The sequence below is a fragment of the Dipodomys spectabilis genome, unplaced genomic scaffold (genome assembly GCF_019054845.1).
Source record: "Dipodomys spectabilis isolate Male_0828 unplaced genomic scaffold, ASM1905484v1 ptg000108l, whole genome shotgun sequence".
In the NCBI taxonomy this organism is placed as follows: Eukaryota; Metazoa; Chordata; class Mammalia; order Rodentia; family Heteromyidae; genus Dipodomys; species Dipodomys spectabilis.
The window spans coordinates 4,316,233-4,342,239 of NW_024870785.1; the positions used below are offsets into that span (position 1 = coordinate 4,316,233).

Here is a 26,007-nt window from a genome sequence, read left to right on the forward strand (position 1 = left end):
CAGGAGGCTGAAATGTGAGGATTGCAGCTAAAAGCCAACCCAAGCAGAAAGGTCCATGAGACTCATACCTCCAATTAACCAGAAAAGTTGAACTGGAGGCCTGGTGCAAGAGGTAGAACTCTAGCCATGAGAGAGCAAGAGTGCAAGAGTTCAAATCCATACCTCCAAAAAATGAAAAATAAAAGATCGTGTAGATCTTTGAATTTTTACCATAGAAACTTCCTTCTAAAGCTGGGTAATGGCTCATGCTTGTAATCACAGCTACTGAAGAGGTTTTGAAGGAGGATTTGAGGCAAGACCCCCATCTCTAGCTGGGCATGATGGAGTACACTCTGGTACTGCCTAGCAATAGCAAGGGTCTGGATCCTATTCCTAGCATGGGTGGAAATTAACAAACATCTAGCCGTAGGGATCAGGGACCGATAATCTGGAGGCTTTTTCTCTCTTTTTTTGTCAGCGTTATTGAAATACAACATATATGTTGTAGAATTCACCGTTGAAAATACTCAATTGAATGGTTTTCTAGTATATTCACAGATGTGCAGAACTATTTCCACAATTAATTTTAGATTTTCATGACCTCAAAAAAACATTTTTCAATAAATGATGCTGGGAAAACTGTGTCCCCGTGCAAGTAGGTTGTGGAGGTATAGCTTAATAGTAAGCGCTTGCCTAGAATGAATGAGGTCCTGGGGTCAGCTCCTAGCACTGGAAAACAAAACGAAAGCAAAAGAATGAAGTTGGGGGGCTGGGGACGTGGCTTAGTGGGAGAGTGCTTGCCTAGCATGCATGAAGCCCTGGGTTCGATTCCTCAGTACCACCTAAACAGAACGAAGCCGGAAGTGGCGCTGTGGCTCAAGTGGTAGAGGCTCAGGGGCAGCGCCCCGGCCCTGAGTTCAAGCTCCAGGACTGGCAAAGAGAAATGAAGTCGGACCGTTCCCTTCCGCTCTGCAAGGGCACTCCAGCGCAGGAGTCCACCACGTCTGCATGGTACGGACGAGGAGATAAGCAGCAAAACCCACACTGGGGCCTCTCCCCGGCCCGCCCCGGGGCCCGCGGCCCGCGCCCGGCGTTCAGGTACACCGCAATCTAATTTACTTAGCAAACCTCCGGCCTCCTCCGCCGGGTCCGCAGATCCGCACGGAACGAGCGCCTCTGGCGTGCTCGTCCCTGCCTGCGGCGCGGAGCGCAGCCAGCGACCCAACAGTCCACGAGCGGCCCCGGCGGCGGGGCGGGGCCTGGCGGCGGCGGGGCGGGGCCTGGCGGGCGGGGGCGGGGCCTGGCGGGCGGGGGCGGGGCCTGGCGGGGGCGGGGCGGGGCCTGGCGGGCGGGGGCGGGGCCTGGCGGGCGGGGGCGGGCGCTTGCAGCGGTCCTTTCTGGGAAATGTAGTCCCGGGGCCAACCGTAGTCCCTCCTGGGACTGGTAGTCCCCGGCCTGTTTTTCCTGAGGAGAAGGCAGCCCAGTGGGAGAGGAGGAACGTCCCTCGCGGTCCCAGGTAGGCTCCAATTCCTCGGGCTCACCGTCGGGCCGGAGAGCGAGGCGGAAGTGGCGAGAAGGCGTGTCCGGGCAGGGCGTGGTGACGTCACGCGGGCGCAGGCGCGAAGCGGCCGTGGAGCTTGGCGGGATTTCCGAAAGTCGCGCGCCGAGGCGGGAAGCCGGCGCCGGAGCCGAGCTGGGGTTGCGGACGGCGTCGTTAGGAGCGGGGCGCGCGGGGCCGGCGGAGCGGGCTCAAGCCGGGGACCGGAGTCGCCTGCGGTCGGGGCGCGCGGAGCCCGGCGCGCTGCAGGCCCAGGTGAGTGGCGCGGGCCGCGTCCGCGCTCGCCGCCCGTCCCCGCGTCGGCCCGGGCCGCGCCGAGGCCCTCAGGCAGGGTCCCCCCTGCTGCAGCCGAGAACCCCGCAGGCGGCGGAGCAGCGAGGGGCCCGCCCACACCCAACCGCCCCCCGGAGTTCGTTGTGGGCGCCCGGAAGGCGACCCCACCCTGCCGACCTCGGCCGGCGGGGAAGCGGAGACGCGGGCGGGCCCCGTGCGCGCCGTGAGGCCGCGGCCCCGCCCCGCCCCGCCGGCGCCCCAGGCCGCGGCGCCCGCCACGGGCCAAGCTAGTGTTGCTCGGTGCCGATTATCGAGAGGAGACAGCTCTGAAGGGGGTCAGTCGTGCGGCCCAAGCCTGTCACCCCAGTTGGCGGAGGCGGGGGGATTGGGAGGAGCAGGCTGGCCGGGCCCACAGCCTTACTCTCAATAAATGTGTGGAGTGTGACGTGCATCATTGCAGGTGTAAGGGCTCCGAAAATTACCTTAAAAAGACGTGTGTCTGTGTGCTCTCCACGCAGGAAAGAAATGCAATGTTGTCAGCACCCCAGGAGCCCCCGTTGGCTAATCTTTTCTCCTTTCCCAATGGTAAAGTCACTATCGAATTCTAACAGCAGCAACCAACTTTGCCTCTTGTTGGTTTTTGTTTGTTTTCCTAATGCTTGTCTTTTGACGGTGTCCCTGCGTAGTCCAAACTGGCCTTGAATTCGAAATCCTACCAGGTGCTGCTTGTTTGGGGTTTCATTCCAGCGCAGCTGTGGAGTAGTTTGTTGCACATACCTGCCATTACTTTGTTTTTCTTTTTAATTTTAACTGTTCTAGAGGGCTTAAATTTTTGGAGTTATTGATAAGGTCGTGCTTTTGTTGGCCATATGATATCTTCTCTCCCGAAGTACCTGTTAAAAACTCTTAACTGTTGGGAGTAGTGGCTCACTCTAGTAATCCTACCTACTCAGGATCCTGGCTGAGATCTGAGGATCGTAGTTCAAAGCCATCCTGGGCAAGGAAAGGCTGAGAGATTCTCCAATAAGCCACTCAGAAAACCTTAAGTGGAGTATTGGCTTAAGTGGTAGAGCGCTAGCTTTGAGCTGAAGAGCTGAGGGACAGCACCCAGGCCCAGAGTTCAAGCCCCATGACCAACAACAACAACAAAATCTCACCAATTTTTTGGTTGTGATATGACTTTTCATGCTTGTAATACTGACTTTTTAAAATTTGGTACTGGGATTTGAACTCAAGGCTTTGTGCTTATGAGGCCAGGTGTTCCATAGCTGAGCTATAACTCCAGCCTTTTAATTGTTTGGGTTTTTTTTTGGGGGGGGGGGGACACTTTTGAATTTAACTTGATCTAGGGGTTGAGCAACTGCTTAACATATTCAAGGGCCTGAATTCCATCTCCAGAATCAAAAATAGTCAGGCCAGCCGCCAGTGGCTGAAAACTGAAAACTTACTCTTAAAAGTCTTCCAGCGTGCCGGTGGCTCACACCTGTAATCCTAGGTACCTAGGAGGCTGAAGTCTGAGGATCTTAGTTGGTTCTAAGCCAGCTGGAGCAGGAAAGGCCATGAGACTCTTTGTCTCCAATTAACCACCTGAAAGCCAGAAGTGGAACTGTGGCTCAAAGTGGTTGGGTGCTAGCCTTGATCAAAAAAGCTCCAAGAGTGCCGGCCCTGAGTTCAAGCCCCATGAGACTGATATCACCTCCCCCTCCCGCACTCCCCACCCCCCAAAAAAAAGTCTTCCTTGGCTAACATATTTTCTTCTGTAGTGTGTGTTAAGTTCAAAAAGGCATAGAAAATAGAAGATTCAACACTACCACAGGTTTATTGGGGAGAAAAATCTGTGGAGAGGAGCCTCTACTCAAAGCTGGAGACTTACTCTGATTACGATCAGGTATTTATAGTGCATATGGCATGTAGGATATTAAAATTGACAGCATTGTTAGTACTGTTAAGCTTTTCTCATTACCATTAGGAGCACAGGCACGTAAGTTTGCTTGGTATAATATTAGTTGAGAGGGTATTTGCTTGGCATAGTGTCTTCCTTCGTTATGTATCCCAGAAGACTTATATGCTTGGAACAGATATGTAGCAACAATTAACATTAAAAATTACATTTTTACATACTCATTTACAAGGCGACTATTTCTTTTCTTCTTTTTTTTTTTTTGGCCAGTCCTGCCACTTGAACTTAGTGCTTGGGCACTGTCTTTGAGCTTATTTTTTGCTCAAGGCTAGCATTCCACCACTAGAGTCACAGCACCACTTCTGTTTTTTTCTGTTTTTGTGGTACTGAGGAATCAAACCCAGGGGTTCATGCATGCTAAGCAAGCACTCTACCACTAGGCCACATTCCCAGTCCAAGGCGACTATTTCAAAGAGTGACATACAATCCAGACACTTAAATGAACTGTGACTTAGATACTGTTCGATATTCTAAGATTGACAAGCTCAGTAGCACACAAGCAGTTATTTCCATAGTCACAGAGAGCTGAGTGCAAATGCATTAACCTTGACCTTAGAAAAACCTTTAGATAGGTTTTGTGGGTTTTTTTGCACTGGTTTTGGAGCTTGAGCTGTGAACCTGTGTGCTATCTCTGAGCTTTTTTGTTCAAGGCTAGCTAGTGCTCTGCCACTTGAGCCACACCTTCACTTCTGGCTTTTTCTATCATTAATTGAAGAGTCTCACACACTTTCTTGGCCCAGCTGGCTTCAAACCACATACTCAGATCTTAGTCTCCTGTTTAGCATTAGACATTGGCACACAACTGTAAGCTTTAGTTTAGACCTGTAAAACATGCATTAAAATTGAGCTCAAAAATGAAAATCATCATAAGCAAAAAGAAAAAAGTCAGAAGTGGCTCTGTGTCTCAAGTGGTAGAGCACTAGCCTTGAGCTGAAGAGCTGAGGGACAGAGTTCAGGCCCCATGACTGAACCCCCCGCAAAAAAAAAAACCTGCAATCAAGTATATTAATTTATAGTATTCTAGATAGACCTGTTAGTCATGAGTTTATACCATTTATTGCCCCTTTTTTTTTTTTTGGGTCCGGTCGTGGGGCCTGAACTCTGTGCCTGGGCACTGTCCCTCAGCTCTTCAGCTCAAGGCTAGTGCTCAACCACTTGAGCCACAGCGCCACTTCCGGCTTTTTTCTTTTTGCTTATGTGGTGCTGAGGAATCAAGCCCAGGGCCTTGAGCATGCAAGGCAAGTGCTCTACCACTGAGCCACCTTCCCAGTCCCTTATTGCCCTTTTTTAAGACCTTTAGAGGGACTATGGAAGTCATGTTAAAACAAATACAATACATAGACAAACTAGAAGTTGTAGGTATTTTTGTTTTCGGGTCCTTAGAATGGAGTCAAGGGACTCTCCCAAGGAAGAATTTGTCCTTTTTTATTTTTTGGCCAGTCCTGCGGCTTTGAACTTAGGGCCTGGGCCCTGTCCGTTAGCTTCTTTTGCTCAAAGCTAGCACTCTACCTACTACTTGAGCCACAGCACCACTTAGCTTTTTTTGTTTATGTGGTACTGAGGAATCAAACCCAGGGCTTGGTGCATGCTAGGCAAGCGCTCTACCACTGAACCACATTCCGAGCCCAAAGGGAAGTTTTATGTTTAGTTTTCTGAGGAATCTCCAAACCCCCTTCCAAAATGGTCATGCTAGTTTACATTCTCACCAGCAGTGCTAGTAATAGGATTCCTTTTTCTCTTTTTATGTCTCTGATATTTGTTGTTTCCATTCTCATTGTTGGCCAAGCTTTTTAGATTTGCATTTCCTTTATGACCAGGAACATTGAGCATTTCCTTTTGTGCTTACTGGCTTACTGGCCTTTCTTCTGAGAAGTCTCTCTTTAGCTCCTTTGGCTATTTAAGTTGGGTTATTGATTTGGGGGAGATTTAATTTCTTGAGCTCCTTGTATATTCTGGATATTAGAACCTTGTTAGATGAACGTAGCTGGTAAAGATCTCCCACTCTGTAGGATGTCTTTTGTGTGTCTGTCTGTGGTTTGTGTCTCATTCCTAGGGCTTGACCTAATGGCCCTGAGTATTGTCCCTGAACTTTTTTTTGCTCAAGGCTGGTAGTCTACCAAAAGATTCACAACTCTACTTTTGGCTTTTTGATGATTAATTAGAAGTAAGAGTTTCAAGGACTTTTCTGTATGCTGGCTTTGAACCATAATACTCAGATCTCAACCTGCTGACAAACTAGGATTACAGGCATGAGCCACTGGTGTCTGGCTCAGAATATCTTTTTTAGTTTAGTAACTATGTCCTTTGCTGTCAGTTGCAAATAGGGATAGTTTGAGGTGGTTTTTCTTTTTCTTTTGTGCTGGTGTTGGGGCTTGAACTCAGGGCCTGGACACTGTCCCTGAGCTTCTTTTGCTTAAGGCTAGCACTCCACCACTTGTGTCACAGCTCCATTTCTGGCTTTTTTTTTTGGTGTGTGGGGGGGGAAGTCGATTGTGGGGCTTGAATTCTGGGAGCTGTCTCTTAGCTCTTCAATTTAAGGCTAGCGCTCTACTACGTGAGCCACACAGGCTTTCCTGCCCCACCTGGCTTCAAACCATGATCCTCAGATCTCAGCCTTCTGAGTGAGTAGTTAGGAATACAGGTTTGAGCCACTGGGGATCAACTTTGAATCCCTGTCATATCATTTTCTTGCCTTATTGCTCTGGCTAGGAATTCCGGTGTAATATTGAAAAAGGGTGGAGAGAATAGACATTCTTGTCTCCCTTATTTTAGAGGAATTGGTTTTAGTTTTTAGGTTTTCACCATTTAGTATGATAATAGCTGTAAGACTGTTATATATAGCCTTTATTATGTTTGGGAAAAGGAGTACTGTTACACTTCTAGTGGAAATGTAAATTTACAACCACTTTGGAAGGCTGTTTGGAGAGTCCTCAAATAAACTGAACAGGGCTGGGAAGGTAGCTCAGTGGTAGAAGGCTTGCCTTGCATGCATGAGGCCCTGGGTTCGATTCCTCAGCACCACATATGCAGAAAAAGCCGCAAGTGGCGCTGTGGCTCAAGTGGTAGAGCACTAGCCTTGAGCTGAAGAGCTGAGGGACAGCACCCAGGCCCAGAGTTCAGGCCCCACAACCGGCAAAAACAAAACAAAAAACACTCAAACTGAACATAGAACTACCCTCTGATCCAGTGATACCATTCTGGGCATCAACCCAGAGCATTACAAGTTAGGATATATTAAAGACACTTGCATACCCATATTCATTCCTGTAATATTCATAATAGCCAAGTTACAGAAACAGCCCAGCTGTCCTAAAACGGATGAGTGGATCGAGAAAATATGGTATATATTCACAATGGAATTATCCTCATTCACTAGAAAGAATAAATGTCATTTGCAGGGAAATGGATGGACCTAGAACAAATCATGCTATGTAAGCCAGGCTCAGAGAGACAAATGACACATTTTCTCTCATATTGAAGCTAGATCTAAAATACAGCTATGAGGATAACATACATAGGGCTCAGTGCATTCACACACACTTAGGAGAGGAATCTGAAAAGTAACTCCTGAACAACTAAAAAACTGTTCATCAAAGTAAATATGAGGAAGTAGGAATATGTTTTAGGGAGTGAGCAAAGGGAGGAGACTGGAATGGAGGGAGGGTGAGCAATGCAGTCATTGTATTACATGTACATCATGTTAAAATGAGCTATGTAACTTGAAGGTAGGGGTAGAAGGGGGAAATAGGAGAGAAGGAAGGGGTGACACTGACTGAGAATCTGACATACAGAATTGTAATCCCTTTGTACAACCACTTAATAACAATAGGAATCATAATTTAAAAAGAAAAAGGAAACAAGGTCTCTACCCTAGAGGAATATAAAGCAGAACAGAGAACATAACTAGTCCCATTAATTATTCTAAGATGCAGAATGATCTGTTCTTAAGAGATACAATTAGCTAGCTATCCAAATAGGTAATCTAAAGGAAAGCTGGTTAGAAGTTTGCTTATTCCTACTGTGGGTAGGCCAGTGGTGACACCAAAAATTCATGATGCATTGTACTCTTGGGAATTTGTTCCCAGGTTCTTCACTCCAAACCCCTGCCACCAGTACCCAAATCTGAGATGTGCATTTCCTTTACAAATGATAAGGTATTTTGCAAATAACATATCAACATTGTCCTAAATACTTGAATGTGTGTCTAGGTTGCTTATTTACACTTAATCTGCTAGTTCTAATTTAATAGCTGTTCGACTGTATTCTGGGAACTAATTAATGATGAGGAAAGAAATTTGTAACTTTCAATATAGACTTTATTTTTTCCAGTGCTTGGGTTAGAACACATCGCTTCACCTACGCAGATGCTCTGCTTTTGCCACAGCCCCATCCTAATTCTGTTTTACAATTTTCATTCCATGGTTAGTAGAATGGTTGATGGGAAACTCTCACATCAGGTGGGCAGTTAACAATTTTTCAGAGCTTGGTTGCAGAGGTGTTCGCTGCTCTGTAATTACCCCACAGCATCTCTGTATTTTTCAGTAATGGCTATGCAGATGCAGCTCGAAGCAAACGCAGATGCTTCAGTTGATGAAGAAAGCTTTGGACCACAGCCTATTTCACGGTTGGAGGTATGTCCTTAGTTGCTAATTTTTCAACTATAAAGACTATTAACTTTACATAAACTATAGGTTTACTAAAACTCAAATTTTGGTTTAAGGACGTTATCACGGCTCCTATGCAAAAAAGGTGTAGGATTGTTGCTGTGTTTAGCTAGCTCTCGCACTCCTTTTTGGTATGAGTGTTGATATTGGTGCTTAAACTCAAGGCTGGCACTCTACCACTTGAGCCACACTCCACTTCTGGCTTTTTTTTTGGCCAGTCCTGGGCCTTTAACTCTGGGCCTAGGCCACTGTCTGTAAGTTCCTTTTGCTCAAGGCTAGCAATCTACTTCTGAGCTACAGCATACTTCCAGCTTTTTCTGTGATTAATTGGCGAATAAGACTCTCGTGGACTTTCCTGCCTGGGCTGACTTCAAACTACAATTCTCAGATCTCAGCCTCCTAAGTAGCTAGGATTACTGGCGTGAGATACTGGTGCCCGACAGTTTCTTGCATTTTTTGCAAGTTAATTGAAGATGAGAATTTCATGGCTTTCTCTGCTCAAAGTTTTGACCCTCTTTCCTCAGCATCCCCAGTAGTTGGGATTACAGGCAGGTACCACCACATCCTTGTTAAAGCAAGAGCCATCTAGTCTTCATTCTAAAAGGGGGAGAAGAGGGAAGGAGGTATTTATGTACCAAAATTTTGCTTTTCTTAGCTCCAGAGCAGCCTTCTGTGCCAGCATAGTGTAAAATAACATTTTCTTTGTGCTTGATGTAGAGAGGGTTGGATAAAACACTGGTTTACAGTAGCTACAGTAGTAGTATCAAAGGGTATTGTGATACACCATCAAAAAAGTGAGCCAGGTGCTAGTGGCTCTCATCTATAATCTTAGGTACACAGAACTAAAATCTGGGGATTATAAAGCCAGCCTTGCAAAGGGAACTCCTCAAGACTCTTTACCTCCAAATAACCAGCAAAAAGCTGGAAATGCAGCTGTGGCTCAGGTGGTAGAGTGCCACCCTTGAATTCCTAATAAGAGTCCATTTTCACATGCATGGTATAACATTAGGTTAAAACTACTGGCTTTTGCCAGGTGCCCATTTCTCACACCTGTAATCCTAGCTACTCAGGAGGGTGAGATAAGAAGGTTGTGGTTCAAATCTAGCCTGGGTAGGAAAGTCCATAAGACTCTTTATCTTCAGTTAACTACTAGAAAGCTGGAAGTGGAGCTGTGGCTCAAAGTGATAGTGAAAAAGTCCAAGGACAGCACCAAGGGACTGAGTTCAGGCCTCAGGACTGACACAAAAACAAAAAATACCTAATTTTGTTTTTAAATCTTATTTTAGTTTTTGTCAGTCGTGGGTCTTGGGCTCTGGGCCTTAGCGCTGTCCCTCAGCTCTTCAGCTCAAGGCTAGTGCTCTACCACTTGAGCCACAGCACCACTTCAGTTTTCTCGTGGTTTATTGGAGATGAGAGTCTCATGGCCTTTCCTGCCTGGGCTAGCTTTGAACCTCAGTCCTCATATCTCAGCCTCCTGAGTAGGATTACAGGCGTGAACCACCACCTTCTGTTTTCAATAATGAAAATGCTAATCATTTGCTAATGCCTCATGTGAGCACACTTCTTAGAGCTTTAATGCATAATTCTTTAAATACCCCTGAAATAGACCACATAGTATCTGTATTAGATAAAATATATTTATATCTGATTTTTTTTTTTTTTTCTGATTTTCTTTTCTAGCAATGTGGCATAAATGCCAATGATGTGAAGAAATTGGAAGAAGCTGGCTTCCACACCGTGGAGGCTGTGGCCTATGCACCTAAGAAGGAGCTCATAAATATTAAGGGGATTAGTGAGGCCAAAGCTGATAAGATTCTGGTGAGTACCACTTGGTGACCTAAGAGAATTAATGGGAATCATACAAAAAGTTGGAAGGTAGTTATTTTAGTCTTCATTTTCCTGTCATCCTCACTTTTTTTTTTTTTTTTTGCCAGTCCTGGGGTTTGAACTCAGCCTGGGCACTGTCCCTGAGTTGCTTTTGCTCAAGGTTAGCACGCTACCACTTGAGCCACAGTGCCACTTCTGGGTTTTTCTATTTCTGTGGTGATGAGGAATCAAATCCAAGGCTTCATGCATGCTAGGCAAGCACTGTATCACTAAGCCACATTCTCAGCCCTTGAGCCACATTTCCACCCTCTTCCCCCCCACTCCCGCCGGGACCAACAATCACTAGCTGCCCAGGTACCAAAAAATTATGCCTCCGAAATCTCTTGATGTCGATTCTGCACGCAGAGCAATCAAGTTGCCCTACGTGTGCCACTCACGGCAGAAGCCCTTTTTTTTTGAACCACATTTTTAGTTCTAGCTTTTTGCTGGTTATTTGAAGATAGTGTCTTGAATTTTCCCACCCAGGCTGGCTTTGAACCATGATCCTCAGATCTTAGTTTCCTGAATTAGCTAGGAATGCAAACATGATTCCACAGAACCTGGATATGTATTTAATTTTAGTTGCATGAATATATGACTTATGAACTTAAAAATTGATCTTAATTGATTCTGAATTAAATTATTTCTTGTGATAAGAAATTTTAAAGAGAAATCATTTTGAAAATCTTTTTTTGCCTGTCCTGGGGCTTGAATTCAGGGCCTGGGCACTGTCTCTGAGCTTCTTTTGCTCAAGGCTAGCCTCTACCACTTGAGCCTCAGCACCACTTCTGGCTTTTTCTGTGTATATGGTATTGAGGAATTGAACCCAGGGCTTCAGGCATGCTACACAAGCACTTTACCACTAAGCCACATTCCCAGGCCACAAGTATGTTTTTTAGTTCTAGCTTCCACATGCGTGAACGCATGATGCCTCATGGTTTGAGTTTGGCTTGTCACTCAGTTAAGATCTTAATTACAGGCTGGGAAGGTGACTCAGTGGTAGAGTGCTTGCCTTGCATGCCTGAGGCCCTGGGTTCGATTCCTCAGCACCACATAAGCAAAAAGAAAAAAGCCGGAAGTGGTGCTGTGGCTCAAGTGGTAGAGCACTAGCTTTGAGCTGAAGAGCTGAGGGACAGTGCCCAAGCCCAGAGTTCAGGCCCCATGAGTGGACAAAAAAAAAAGATCTTAATTACATCTATTTTCCTTCAATAATAAGCTTTAATTTTTGTGTCTGAATAAAAGTCCATAGTAAATATGTATATACTATATATGTACTAAGTCTTTATCCATTCATTTTTTAATGATGGCTTAATGCCATCACTTGGCTGTTATGAATGGTGCTGCAGTGAACATGGATATGCAGGTGTCTTTTTTGTGTATTCATTTAGTCTGCTTGGGATATATGCTCAATCCTGGTTTAGTGGGTCATAGGGGAAGGTCTAATTTTAGTCTTTTAAAGAACCTGCTGTACTGATTTCAATATGGGTTGTACTAGATTACTAGTGCAACACCAACAGGTAGAAGAGGATCCTCTTTCCCCCACACTCTTGTCATCATTTGTTTTGTTTGTTTTGTTTTTGGGTCCAGTTGTGGGGCCTGAACTCTGGGCCTGGGCGCTGTCCCTCAGCTCTTCAGCTCAAGGCTAGCGCTCTACCACTTGAGCCACAGCGCCACTTCCGGCTTTTTTCTTTTTGCTTATGTGGTGCTGAGGAATGGAACCCAGGGCCTCATGCACAAAAGGCAAGTGCTCTACCACTGAGCCACCTTTACAGCCCTCATCATTTGTTTTGGTTGCTGTTTTTAATGGCTGCCATTCTGACAAGGGTGGTATAGAATCTTATGTGGTTTGATTTACATTTCCTTTATGGCTGAGAGTGTTGAATATTTCATAAGTCTATTAGTCATTAGTATTTCTTCCGAGAACTTGTTCAGTTGACTTTTTTCCCCTAGGCTGAGGCAGCTAAATTAGTTCCGATGGGTTTTACCACTGCAACTGAATTCCACCAGAGGCGGTCAGAGATCATCCAGATTACTACTGGCTCCAAAGAGCTTGACAAACTACTTCAAGGTATAGTAGTCCTTATCCTATGTTATAAACTCTAGGTAGCCAAGCGTGCAGGCATAGAACAATGTTTGTGTAGGAATTCCATGTGGTGTAGGAGTTCCATGTGGTTAAGATTAAAGTAAGGGCAGTGTGAGCCTTGATGTAGGAAGACTACTACAGGGACTTGATGTTGAGTATAGCCTCCTATACTGCAAGATTGACAGTGTCATGAGAGAGAGAGAGTGTGTGTGTGTGTGTTTCTGGTGAATAAACTCAGGGCTCCTGCACTCAACCCTAGATCTTTCCATCTTTGAACACTGTTCATTGTGTAGTACAAAAGAGTCCAAGACTTTTTATCTTTTGAAGTATTAATTTATGACAACTGCTTTCCTAGTTATTTAACCATTCGTCCTTTCTGGTATGTTTTTGTGGGAGTTTTTTTTGTGGGGGGGTCAGTTGTGGGGCTTGAACTCAGGACCTAGGCATTGTCTCTTGAGTTCTTTTTTCTCAAAGCTAGTGATCTACCACTTTGAACCGCAGCACCACTTCCTGTTTTCTTGGGTCTCATAGACTTTTCTGCCTTTGCTGGCTTTGAACCCCGGTCCTCAGATCTCAGCCTTCTGAGTAGCTAAGATTGCAGGCATGAGCCACCAGCACCCAGCTTTGGATTCTGTTGTGTGTTGGGGCGGGGGATGTGCAGGTCCTAGGGTGCAGTCCCTAAGTTCTTTTTGCTCAAGGTTAGAACTCCAGCTCCACTTTTGGCTTTTTAGTGCTTAATTGGAGTTACAGAGTCTCAGACTTTGCTTACCAGGCTGGTTTGGGACAGCAGTCCTCAGACTCCAGCTTCTTTAGTAGATTACAGATTTAAGCCACTGCTGCACAACCTGCTTTTTTTTTTTTTTTTTGAGACTAGCTTCAGTTGGCCTTGACTTCTCATTCTTCCTGCCTCTGCTTCTCAGATACTTGACTTATAGGTGTGAACAACACACCCAGCTTAAAATTTGTTTTTGGCAACAGCCCTACCCCTGAGCCACATGCACAGCCCTCCCTTGCCAATTTTCTGATAGTGGTACTAACACACATATTGTAGAAAGACAATCTGAATGTTGTGTAAGCTGGTGACTAGCACTGAACCTTGTGTACGTTTCTTTGCTTCTTGGTAACGTTCTGTAAATCATTATTTCAAAATAATTTTTTGGCAAGTCCTGCCTGTGGCTTGAACTTCTCAGGGCCTGAGCATTGTCCCTGAGCTGCTTTTGCTCAAGGCTAGCACTCTACCATTTGGATAACTGCGCCACTTCTGGCCTTTTCTGTGTATGTGGTACTGAGGAATCGAACCCAGGGCTTCATGCATGCTAGGCAAGCACTCTACTACTAAGTTACATTCTCAGCCCCTCAAAATATCTTTCTGATAGTCTCAAGAACATTGCTGTTATTTTATAGTTTATCAATATGTTGTACTAAAAAGTGCTTATTTTGTTTTTAGGTGGAATTGAGACTGGATCTATCACAGAGATGTTTGGAGAGTTCCGAACTGGGAAGACCCAGATCTGTCACACGCTGGCAGTCACTTGTCAGGTGAGCCAGAGGCTGCAGCAGGGGTAGATGGGTCCTGTTGTTCACAAGCACCTGTTAGGATGACATTCAAGGCATTTCTCCCTCCTAAGACTCCTATAGCTAGTTACAACATAGATTCCTAATACTTATATTCCTAGGCCTTTTCTAACTTCACCTGACTTGCCTCGTTGGTTCACCCTCTTACATGCTTCACTGTTAAAGGTTAGAAATCACTAGGATACTCACTTGAAGAGATGGCAGCCTTAGATGATCCTTGTCTCCTTAGTGCCTATACTAAGAAGATAAGACCCTGGTCATATTTAAGAAAAACCTTGCTCGGAAACTGATTGGTAACACATTTTCAAGGCCGAGGACTGAACCAGGGCCTCAAGCATGCTAGGGAAATACTCTACCAGTGAGCTAGTTTCCCAGACTGAATTTATTCCCATAAATTCAATGACAGTCTCTAAATTAGCCTCAGCACCTCCTCATTATGTTTTTCCCTCTAGGTAGACTTTCCTATTGAGATAAACGTCTCATATTTGTCTTCTGACTTCAGATTTTATATTCCTTTTCATCCTTCACTCTTCACATCAAATCCATAAATCCATCTGCATTTATGCCCATCTTATCTCGAATTACAATGGGGAAATGTCCCTTTCCTTTCTGTACCTGTGTGGTGGTCTTACTCTCTCCTGCCTCCTCTGTACAGATTCCAATATAGCTAGGAAACATGCCTTTTCTGGGCCTGTCCAATTCTTCATCTTTTACTTATACCACTGTTCATGGACAAGGAAATAGACACTCTGGTTATGTAGCTGCCTGATAAAAATATATAAAGTATATATAAGTAACATACAGAAATCAAATCAAAGCCCATGGTCTTAGAACCTTCATAAGATTTTGAGCTTGTTTTCTGCTGTATTGCTAGAGGGTAAGTCAGTACTTGGCACTCAGTAAATACTCAAAATAGTCCTGTTTTGTTTTTAGTTTTTTGCTTTTGAGAGAGTCTGTAACCCAGGCTGGCTTGACACTTGAGACCTTCCCATTTCAGCCTGCTGAGTGGCTAGAATTACAGGTGTGATCCACCACTGCCTGGCTGAACTTCAAATTTAGATATGATAGAGTGGGGATGAAAACCTCCTCTAAAAAATGGTTTTAAAACTCTGAGTGAAAAATGCCTAGGAGTGATTGTTGAATTTGTGTATGCATCTGTGGTGCTAAGGATTGAACCTGGGGTCTCACTATATTTCCCATCATGCCTTCTCTACTGTGCCATATCCCTTACACCATCTAGCACTGGTCTTTCATGGTTTCATAAGGGATCTACGTTGCCCAGGTTGAACTTATGCTCTTGGCCCAAGATCATGTTCATGCTCCAGCTTCCTGAGGTGCTGACACTGTCAGCTTTGACAGGCTGATGTAACAGTGTGGAGGGACGTGGGGCTAAATCACACAGAGAAGAGAGAAACCTCCGGAAAAGTGAGAAAAGATGCAGAAGACAGAACCCACGAATGCTTCCCTGCCTGGCAATTTCTACCAGGGTTCTGCAGGGCACTCTCCTTTTTCTGAGTGGACCCTGACATTGTCAGTGGCCAGTCCTCAGCTGACCTGGAACCTGCAACTTTTTGTTGAAATATTTTGGGCCAAGGGCTCTTGGCTCATACTTGTAATCCTCGCTGCCCAGGAGGCTACGAGAGTTGCAATTTGAAGCCAGCCTGGGGAGGAAAGTCCCTGAGGTTTGTTATCTTCAGCAAAAAGCCAAAAATGGAGGTATGGCTTGAGTAGTAGAGCACTAAGCTTTAGCCACAAAGTCAATGAAAGTGCAAGGTCTGGTTCAAGCTCCAATACTGGAACAAATTTTTCTTCTAAAGTGTGTGTGTGTGTTTGTTTGAAGGTACATTGTTTTCATCTAGCAGGGCTTCACTCATGCTAAGCAAATTCTCTACCACAAAGGCACCAAAGGACTGTAAGAAAATAAACAGAAGACACTGTATGAAAGGAAATGTACTTATTACCATGTAATTCTAATCCCCCTGTACATCACCTCTATAACAATAATAAAGTCAGTGCTAAAAAAAAAGTACCTAAGGATACACTTTTTAGTGGAGTTCAATAACTGAAAAGAAGCCGACTTTATCAGTATGGTAATTTGATGACAAATACAAATTTTTCGCTTTTGTGTTTTTTCCTTATAAGACAAGGACCATTTTTCATAATATCTTCTTAAATTGTACTTTATCCCCTTGTGTGAGTGTGTGTGTCAGTATGTCAGTCGTGGGGCTTAGGGCCAGGCGCTGTCCTTGAGCTCTTTTGCTCAAGCCTAGTGCTCTACCACTTTGAGCTATAGCGCTATTTCTCATTTTCTGGTGGTTAATTGGAGGTAAGAGACAGACTTTTCTTGCCTGAGCTGGCTTTGAACTGTGATCCTTAGATCTCAGCCTCCTGCGTAGCTAGAATTGCAGATGTGAGCCACTAGTGCCTGGTCCCTAATTGTTTTTGCAATATTAATGTATTCCTATGTTAATAGGTAAAAGAAGATATGTCAAAAAGCATGACTTTTACACCAGTTCTGCGGCTTGAACTCAGGGCCTAGGTGTTAGCCTTAGGCAAAAGAAATTCAGAGACAGTACCCAGGCCCTGAGTTCAAGCCCCAGGACAGACACAAAGAAAAAAAATCACAGCATGTGGAGCAAGCAGAAACCCTATTGAGATCCAAGTCTTAGTGGTTTAAATTCATTGTACATTTATGATAAAACATTCTGTAATTTTCTGGCCAGGCATAGCAATGCATACTTCTAATGCCAGCACTCAAGAGGAAAGCAGGAGGTCCGTGGGGAGAGGCTAGCCTGCACTGTAAACCTTGCCTCAAACCACTATAAAGATACAAAAATGAGCAGAAAACCATTCAATTTTGTGCCAGAGACCATGTGTGTCTTGTTTAAAGTTTGGCTCTTAAGTCTAGTTTAAAATAAACCTGAGGGTTAGGAATGTGGCTTAGTGGTTGAGTGCTTGCCTAGCATGCATGAGGCCCTGGGTTTGATTCTTCAGTACCACATAAATAGAAAAAGCTAGAAGTGGTGCTGTGGCTCAAGTAGTGGAGTGCTAGCCTGAATAAGCAAAACAAGCTCAGGGAACAGAGTTCGGGCCCTGAGTTCACGCCCCAAGACTGACAAAAACAAAAAACCTGACAGACTTCCTGTGTAATCCAGACTGGCTTCTTTGTTTTTGTTTTTGTTTTGGCTGGTCGTGGGGCCTGAACTCTGGGCCTGGGCGCTGTCCCTCAGCTCTTCAGCTCAAGGTGAGCACTCTACCACTTGAGCCACAGCGCCACTTCCAGCTTTTTCTGCTTATGTGGTGCTGAGGAATTGAACCCAGGGCCTCATGCATACAAGGCAAGCACTCTACCACTGAGCCACCTTCCCAGCCCCAGACTGGCTTCTAATTCAGTCTTCCGCCTGCATGCCCAAAAAGCATGTGGTTTTAAAACTTCGTATAAAATAATTCTAGTACTTTGAACAAGCATTAGCTACTCATTTTTGAAACCTAATTGTGTATGTTCAACATTATATAACTTACTTAGACTTATAACTTACAGCATTATAACTTCTTAGAGGTCTAATGCACAGTGAGTGAGGTTTCATTATAAATGAGAAAAGCTGGACAGGGAGAGTAGGTAATATTTAGATTACTTAACTTTAATATTTTCTGTATCTCTGGTTTCAGCTCTTAAGACTGGTGGAATGTAATCCTTTCTATTATGAACGAATTACCAGTCTTTAAAAAAAGTCCCAACAATCTAGTTTTCAGCACCTGAGAATGTTACTTTATAAAGAGGCTTCATTTGAGGTTTTGCCTTATTTTACTGTTAAAGAGGGTTATGTGATTACTACATTCTCAGGCTAGGATTCTATTTGTACAACTTCACAGCACCACTGTGATATGCTAAATTGTCCTGGAAGTGAGGATAATGTGCTGTATCCTAAATGGTCTCTAGGAATCCCTGTCAAAACATGGAAAGAAGCATTTCTGTTTTAAAGGTCACATGTAATGTCATGTCAGGGTGATTTTTTTTTTTTTTTTTTTTGAGACAGTGTTTCACGATGTAGTCCACACCGATAGTAAACTCTTGAACTTCTGCCAAGCGCTAGGAATGCAGGTGTGTACTGCTATTCCTGGGTAAAAGTTTAAGTTTTGAGCTGGACACACGTGCCTCACACCTGTACTCAAGAGGCTGAGATCTGAGGAATGCACTTGGGAGACATCTGTGAAGTAGAGCTATGGCTCAAGTGAAAGAGAGCTTTATATGAATTATTTTCATTTTAAATTATTTTAAAATAATCTTATAATTTAACTTTGCAGAAGTGGAACCATACACATACGTTTTTCATTTTTATTTATTTTTTTTTGTCGGTCGTGGGGCTTGAACTCTGGGCCTGGGCGCTGTCCCTCAGCTCTTCAGCTCAAGGCGAGCGCTCTACCACTTGAGCTACAGCGCCACTTCCAGTTTTCTGGTGGTTTATTGGAGATAGGAGTCTCACGGTCTCTCCTGCCCGGGCTGGCTTTGAACTGCGATCCTCAGATCTCAGCCTCCTGAGTAGCTAGGATTACAGGCGTGAGCCACCAGCGCCTGGCTCACATATGTTTTTAGATGGAAATGAACAATATAAAACAGATTAATTCGGGGATAGGGAGTTGTAAAGAAGAGTTTTCCATTCCCTTTTTTTTTTTTTGTCGGTTGTGGGGCTTGAACTCTGGGCCTGGATGCTGTCCCTCAACTCTTCAGCTCTAGGCTAGTGCCCTACCTCTTGAGTCACAACACCACTTCTGGCTTTTTTCTGCTTATGTGGTGCTGAGGAATCAACCCAGGGCCTCATGCAAGCGAGGCAAGCATGCTACCGCTGATCCAATTTCCTAGCCCTAGTGTTTTGTTTTTTTAAAACAGGCTCTAAAGATAGTGCCTAGTGGCTCATGCCTGTAATCCTAGCCACTCAGAATGCTAAGATTTTATAAATTTTAAGAGAGGAGATTTTTCTTCATTGATGAAAAACCATTTGGGATACCAAATTCCTAATGTAAAATGGTTTTAAGAGATTTTCCTCATAATATAAAAGTGGCCGGGCACCAATGGCTCATACCTGTAATCCTAGCTATTCAGGAAGCTGAGATCTGAGGATTGTGGTTCAAAGCCAGCCCAGACAGGAAAGTCAGTCAAACTCTTATCTCTAATAAACCACCAGAAAACTGGTAATGGCACTGTGGCAGAGTGAAGAGCTGAAGAACAGCGCCCAGGCCCACAGTTGAAGCTCACGACCGACCTCCCCCCACCCCTCCCCCCAAAAAATGTAAAAATGAATTATGGCTCTAAAGTAGATTTCTAGAGTAGAAAAATCCTTTAGAATCTTCAAAATTTGAAGGTGAACTAAAAGATCTATATGAAATGTATAGCCTTTCAGGGCTGGGAATGTGGCTCAGTGGTAGAGTGCTTGCCTAGCACGCATGAAGCCCTGGGCTTGATTCCTCAGTACCACATAAACTGAAAAGGCTGGAAGTGGTGCTAGAGTGCTAGCCTTGAACAGAAGCAGCTCAGGGATAGCGCCCATGCCCTGAGTTCAACCCCCACAACTGAGGAAAGAAAGAAGAAATAATGTTTTCCTTTTCTTCATTTTTACATGTAATATACTATTTGGAGGAAATAACCTTTTGTTGTTGTTTTTCCTCTAAATTTGCTACAAATGTTTTTGGGGCATTGGCACATCTCTTTATGAGCACTGGGGAATGCTTTGCTTAATGAAGTGAAGTGTGTAGAGAGGCTAAAATTAATGATTGGATTAGCATACCTTTTTGGTTAAACCTAAAATAAATGGTCTTCTACATATTTGTATTCGTGATCAGTTTTCTGTTGGATTTTATCTTGATGTTTGGATGGGATTGCTGAGTGGCCCGTCGTTGACCAGGCCAGCTGTAGCTGCTTCAGCTGTAGCTGCTTCATGTCTGCTACTAAGGTGTATTTCTAACTGAATGCCTCTTTTTGTTTGATTGTTGCTTGCTTGCTTTTTACTGGGAATGGAGGAATTATGGCCTTATTATGAGGGCTTGGGTCAGCTATGTCAGAAGTGATGTCAGTGTTTCTACTGTTGCTTTTTCTCTAGCTTCCCATTGACCGTGGTGGAGGTGAAGGAAAGGCCATGTATATTGACACGGAAGGTACCTTTAGGCCAGAACGACTGCTAGCAGTGGCTGAGAGGTAGGTTACTGAATTAGATGAGAGATTGCTTCACCCGTCAGTGTAGTAATCCCTCAGATTGGTTTGGCTGTAAAAATCTCATGCATTATTCTACATCAGAAAGGTGATTTCTTTATAGTGAAGACCTTTTTGGTGCCAGTGCCGGGGCTTGAACTCGGGCCTCTTGCTCGTGGTGTACTTGTAAGCTCATGGTTTGCCTTATCACTTCTCCGCTTCCAGCTTAGTGCTGATTAGCTGGAGTATCAAAGATTTGTCTGACCAAGCTGGGTTTTCGTGGTGGTAGTGTGGCTTGAAGTCAGGGCCTGGGAGCTGTCCTGAGCTTTTTCACTCAAGGCTAGTGCTGCACCACTTTGAACCACAGCGCTGCTTCCCCAAGCTGGTTTAAAGAACCTTAAATTCTCAGATCTCAGGCTCCTGAGGATTATAGGCAAGAGACACCAGCACCTGGTCTAGCCACCTGGCGTAACCTCACCTTTGGTCAATAATCTCTTGTTATTAGACTGGATACAAAACAAGATCTAACTGTTACCGTCTAGAAAAACATTTTACATTCAAAGACGACTCGATAAATAAAAGAATGTATAATCCCAGCTACTCGGCAGACTTGAGATCTGAGAGTGGAGATTTGAAGCCAGCCCTGGCAGACAAATCCTTGAGATCCTAATTAGCAATCTCAAGTAGTAGAGTGTCAGCCAAGAACCAAAAAAAAACAAGCACAGAGACCTGAGTTCTAGCCATAGTACCAGCAAACACACAGGAAAATTGCAAATACACACGCCTAACACCAAAGCCGCCAAATATGTGAAACACCAGTGTGAAGAACAGTGTTGGGACCATTGTCTCCCCTTCAGTAAGGGTGGAGCAGCTGTGACGTCCCTGCCGGTGTCTATGGGAAATCTGTAGCCTCATTGTTAATAGTGACGCCTGGACTGTTTTGCCCCTAATTTTGGTAATGCAGATCTCCTCTCTTCAATCAGTGAGCTAGAGATGATCACCCAGGCCTGCAGACACACTTCGTGCTAGAGCATCTGCCAGCCAAGTGCCCTACCTCACAACTACCCCTAGGCTCTGATTTTTTTTTTTTATTTATTTATTTTTTTGGTTGGTCCTAGGGCTTGAATTCAGCCTGGGCGCTGTCCCTCAGCTCTTCAACTCGAGGCAAGCGCTCTACCACTTGAGCCACAGCACTTCTGGTTTTCTGGTGGTTTATTGGAGACAAGAGTCTCAGACTTTTTGCCCGGGGTTTGAACCACAATCCTCAGATCTCAGCCTCCTGAGTAGCTAGGATTACAGGCATATGCCACCAACACCCCACCCTGGTTCTTTTATATAACAGCAAGCATTTATATTCTTTACTGAATGAAATTTAAATATCTCAGAGTTTCTGGAAACAGTAGTATAGTGAGTATTTCAGGTATACTGGGACTTGAACTTGGGGCCTTGGTGCTGTCTCTTAGCGTTTTTAGGCGAGTGCTGTATTACTTGAGCCACACCTTCACTTCTAGCTGCTGGTAAGAGTCTCTGGGACTTTCCTGCCCAGGGTGGCTGCTAACTGATCTAGTAAAGTGCAAATGTAGTAGGATATCCATGTACTGTACATACGTACATGTATATATACATGTTCCTATTTTGCTTTTCCTAATTGTCATGTCCTAGAATATCATTTCTTTCTAATTAGGTTTCATTCTAGTTCGAGTCAGCAAAGCATAAATCAGATTTATCCTAGAATTGTCAGGTAGAGAGAGGTACTCAAAAGTAGTTGTTCCTGTCACCCTTCCACGTGTAGTTTGCCTAAACTTCCTATAGAAGTGTATTCATGGACCTTATAGCCACTCTCTGCTTCCTTGTACCCACCCAGACACAAGCTTTGTGTGTTCTCCTCTAGATATGGTCTCTCTGGCAGTGATGTCCTGGATAACGTAGCATATGCCCGCGGGTTCAACACAGACCACCAGACACAGCTCCTTTATCAAGCGTCGGCCATGATGGTGGAATCTAGGTATGTACTTAAGAGAAGTCACAAAATGCATTGAATATGTTGAGTTCTTTCCCAGAATCTTTTTTTTTTTTGAGTTGGTTGTGGGGCTTGAACTCGGGGGGGCCTGGTAGTATCTCTGAGCTTCCTTTGCTCATGGTTAGTGCTTTTCCACTTTGAGCCACAGCTCCATTCCCAGCTGTTTTGGTAATTTAGTGATGAGAGTCTTTGTCTTTCCTGCCCCATCTGGCTTTGAACCGCAGTCCTCAGATCTCGGTCTCCTAAGCAGCTAGGATTATAGGCATGAGCCACCAGCAACCTGGCCTTTCCCTGAAACTTGATAATATAACGACACAGGAGGCTAAGACCTGGAAGACTGCCATTTGAAACCAGCATAAGCAGAAGGAGTCCAATTTCCAGTTAGCCAGCAAAAAGTTGAGCTGGAGGTATGGTTCAAGTGAATACTCGCTGACCAAGCTAGGGTTTGTGCTCAGTATTAGGACACCGCAAATAAGGGAGGTGGGGAGGGCAAGGGGAGGTAAGTTGGGCCTGGTGGCTGGCTCACACCTGTTAGGCTAGCTGCTCAGGAGGCTGAGATCTGAGGATCACAGTTAACCACCACCAGCCCAGGCAGGAAAGTCTGTGAAACTCTTAGCTCCAGTTAACAACTAGAAAACTGTAAGTGCAGCTGTGACTCAAAGTGGTGGTAGGGCTCTGACCTTGAGCAAAAGTGCTCAGGGACAGCCCTGAGTTCAAGCCCCACAACTGACGAAAAATAGGGAGAAGAAAGGGGTGGGTACTAAGTTTTAGTTTTTATCTTGATGCCCTTGTTTTGTCATTTGGGGCAAGTCAGTGGTAAAAGTGAAGCCAGAATCAAGCTGTAATGGCTGTACCTGTAATTCTAACTGCTTAGAAGGCTGAGATCTGAAGATCATTTTTTTGGATCCAGGCCAGGTAAACAAATCCATCAAGTTTTGTTTTGGTTTTTTGCCGATCCTGGGGCTCATATTCAGGACCTGAGTGCTGTCCCTGAGTGTCTCTACTCAAGGCTAGTGCTCTACCACTTGAGTTACAGAGCCACTTCCAGCTTAGCTTTTCTGAGTAGTTTATTGGAGATAAGTCAGCCTCCTTGAGTAGCTAGGATTACAGGCATGAGCTACTGGTGCCCTGGCTCCGTCTAGAATGTTTATCTCGGATTGGCGATCGTGGTGGAAGCAGAGGTAGCAGAGGCTCCAGCGTGTGCATCTGTGCACACACAAGCTAGGCTGGAGATGTGGTGCAGTGCTAGATCACTTTCCTGTTGAGACCTTGTGATCAGCTCTGCCAACAAAAATAATGCCTCACCTGTGAATGCTGTAGAGTGTTGTTGTTAGTGCTGGGGCTTGAACACAGAGGATATTTCCCAGTGTTGCTCTGCTTCCACACTTACGGCTGGTGCTATGCCACTTGTGCCGCATCTCCCATTCCTATATGAATTTATTTTCGGTGCCAGTCCTGGGGCTTGAACTCAGAGCCTGGGTGCTGTCCCTAACCTTTTTTGCTCAAGACTAGTGCTCTACTACGAGCCACAGTTTCACTTTTGGCTTTTTCTTATTTTTCTTTCTTTTTTTTTTTTGGTAGTGGAAATAAAACTCTCGGACTTTTCTGTGATCTTCAGATCTCAGCCTCCTGAGTTGCTAGGAATAAAACATCTACATTCAAGTAAAACTATATGAAATTTCAGGGTAGTGAGGAAAGAGCAGAATCTGATAGACTATTGGCAAGAAACTGGTCTCAGAGAATTCTTGTTCTCTGTAGGTATGCATTGCTTATTGTAGACAGTGCCACCGCCCTGTATAGAACAGACTACTCAGGTCGAGGAGAGCTCTCAGCCAGGCAGATGCACTTGGCCAGGTTTCTGAGGATGCTTCTGCGACTTGCTGATGAGGTAAGCTGCAGGGAGGGATAAAGATCACCTGTTTGCAATAGCTGTACATTTCAGAAGTCTTAGTAAGCGGTATGGACATTAGAGAGAGTTTAGACAAGGGAGGAGGAAAAGAGACGCAGTCGTTGCTTGCTTTGTGGGTGAAGTGGTGACAGCATTGAGGTTTGTGAAACTGACCGTCTCTCTCCCTCATCAGTTTGGTGTAGCAGTCGTAATCACCAACCAGGTAGTAGCCCAAGTGGATGGAGCAGCCATGTTTGCTGCTGATCCCAAGAAACCTATTGGAGGAAACATCATCGCCCATGCATCAACCACCAGGTGAGGTGATCACAGTAGATGAAAAATGTTCCATTTACGTCCTGCTGAAGGTGCTGTGTGTAAGAGGACACTTAGGAACTCTCCCTGAGCTGCTCATGCTCTGATTATATGGTATAGGTGTTAAGTGAAGCTGGGTGCCAGTGGCTTGCACCTATCAATCCTAGGTCTTGGGAGGTTGTGGTCAGCTCTCTGGTTTGAAGCCAGCACAGGAAGACAAATCCTTGAGATTTTTATCCCCAAAAAGCTGAAAGTGGAAGCCACACATGGACAAAAAAACCCTGAGAGCTTGGGAGTTCAACCTTCATTGTCAGCACAAAAATAGTGATGCAACTTATCCCAGCTTCTCTGAACAATTGCATAGGAAAGAATATCCCTGGGCTGGGAATCTGGCTTAGTGGTAGAGTGAGTGCTTGCCAAGCATGCATGGAGCCTGGGGATCAATTCCTCAGTGCCACATAAACACCCCCTCACCTGGAGCTGTGGCTCAGGTGGTAGAGTGCTGGCCTTAGCAAAAAAGAAGCTCAAGGACGGTGTCCAGGGCCTGAGTTCAAGCCACAGAACTGGCCACAAAGAATCAAAACCCCTGATCCTTAAAAAAAAGTTTGAATATGAGCATTCCACTAAGGGGCTTCTGGGCTAAAATGGATTCTTCCAGATTAGAAATGCACTTAAGTATACCAAGAAAGATCCCATTATCCTTGTAGCATGTGAGGGATATCTAAAAAGTTAGCTGTCAGGAATGGAACTATGTAATAACTCGTTGTCTCCGTCTGTCTTTGGCTTAGATTGTACCTGAGGAAAGGAAGAGGGGAGACCAGAATCTGCAAAATCTACGACTCTCCCTGTCTCCCTGAAGCTGAAGCTATGTTTGCCATCAATGCGGACGGGGTAGGAGATGCCAAAGACTGAGTCACCACTTTATTTCTGCGATGAACTTCAGTACTGCGCAGCCTGAGAGAGGCTCTGCGGTGCGCCTCACACCGCTTCTTGTTGGACTGTCAACACTTGCCTTCTGGGAAAACAGCTATTGTATCTGGTTTTCTGATGGTGTAAACAGACAGGTTAGTACTCGACCTGATGTTTTCTTCCTTTTTTGTAATTTCTTGGGATTATTTACCTTTGACATAGTGCACCAACTACACAAAAGATTGTGAAATAAGTAGAAATAAGAATTTCTCCAGAACCAAAGCTGAGGAGAGCTGGCTCTACTTTGACTTCTGAATAAATAGTAAAATAAAATGTCTTCCCGAGGCTCTCCAAGCTAACGGGCCTCTTCACAGATTGTTTTCATTTGTCAGTAAGACTTTAACCAGAAGCAGGCTTTAGAGGTTAGGTGTTCTGGTGGGTGTGGGTGTGTGTTTTAACACTCATAAAAATTTGTTTTTGGGGGCTGGGAAGGTGGCTCAGTGGTAGAGCGCTTGCCTTGCATGCCTGAGGCCCTGGGTTCGATTCCTCAGCACAATATAAGAAAAAAGAAAAAAGCCGTCGGTGGCGCTGTGGCTCAAGTAGTAGAGCGCTAGCCTTGAGCTGAAGAGCTGAGGGACAGCGCCAGGCCCAGAGTTCAGGCCCCACGACCGGACCCCCTGTCCCCCCACCAAAAAAAGAAAAAATTTGGTTTTTGGCTGGTCACTGGTGAGATCTG

General features: G+C 44.8%; 1 protein-coding gene and 1 non-coding gene across 3 annotated transcripts; one reads left to right on the forward strand and one right to left on the reverse strand.

The window, feature by feature from the left end:
- Positions 1–1,463: 1,463 nt before the first annotated feature.
- On the forward strand, positions 1,464–25,617 carry Rad51 (RAD51 recombinase). Of its 2 annotated transcripts, none has more exons than XM_042687720.1 (10): positions 1,464–1,495; positions 8,313–8,401; positions 10,115–10,252; positions 12,251–12,368; positions 13,831–13,922; positions 20,054–20,148; positions 22,034–22,147; positions 23,921–24,050; positions 24,244–24,365; positions 25,151–25,617. In XM_042687720.1, the coding sequence occupies exons 2-10, from the start codon at positions 8,315–8,317 to the stop codon at positions 25,272–25,274; spliced, it is 1,020 nt and encodes a 339-aa protein (XP_042543654.1). In that variant the 5' UTR covers positions 1,464–1,495; positions 8,313–8,314; the 3' UTR covers positions 25,275–25,617. The 2 variants fall into 2 exon arrangements, with proteins under 2 accessions (XP_042543654.1, XP_042543653.1); XM_042687719.1 differs by lacking the exon at positions 1,464–1,495 and adding an exon at positions 1,663–1,792.
- LOC122114740 lies at positions 10,581–10,714 on the reverse strand. Its single transcript, XR_006148626.1, has one exon. It is a non-coding gene; the product is annotated as a U11 spliceosomal RNA (small nuclear RNA).
- Positions 25,618–26,007: the final 390 nt, after the last annotated feature.

What these genes read in the sequence shown, in the direction of transcription:
- Rad51 (XM_042687720.1), top strand. Translation starts at nt 8,315, where the DNA reads ATGGCTATGCAGATGCAGCTCGAAGCAAACGCAGATGCTTCAGTTGAT. An exon ending in AGCCTATTTCACGGTTGGAG is followed by an intron (nt 8,402 to 10,114) that starts GTATGTCCTTAG and finishes TTTCTTTTCTAG; the next exon opens with CAATGTGGCATAAATGCCAA. An exon ending in CGCTGGCAGTCACTTGTCAG is followed by an intron (nt 13,923 to 20,053) that starts GTGAGCCAGAGG and finishes CTTTTTCTCTAG; the next exon opens with CTTCCCATTGACCGTGGTGG.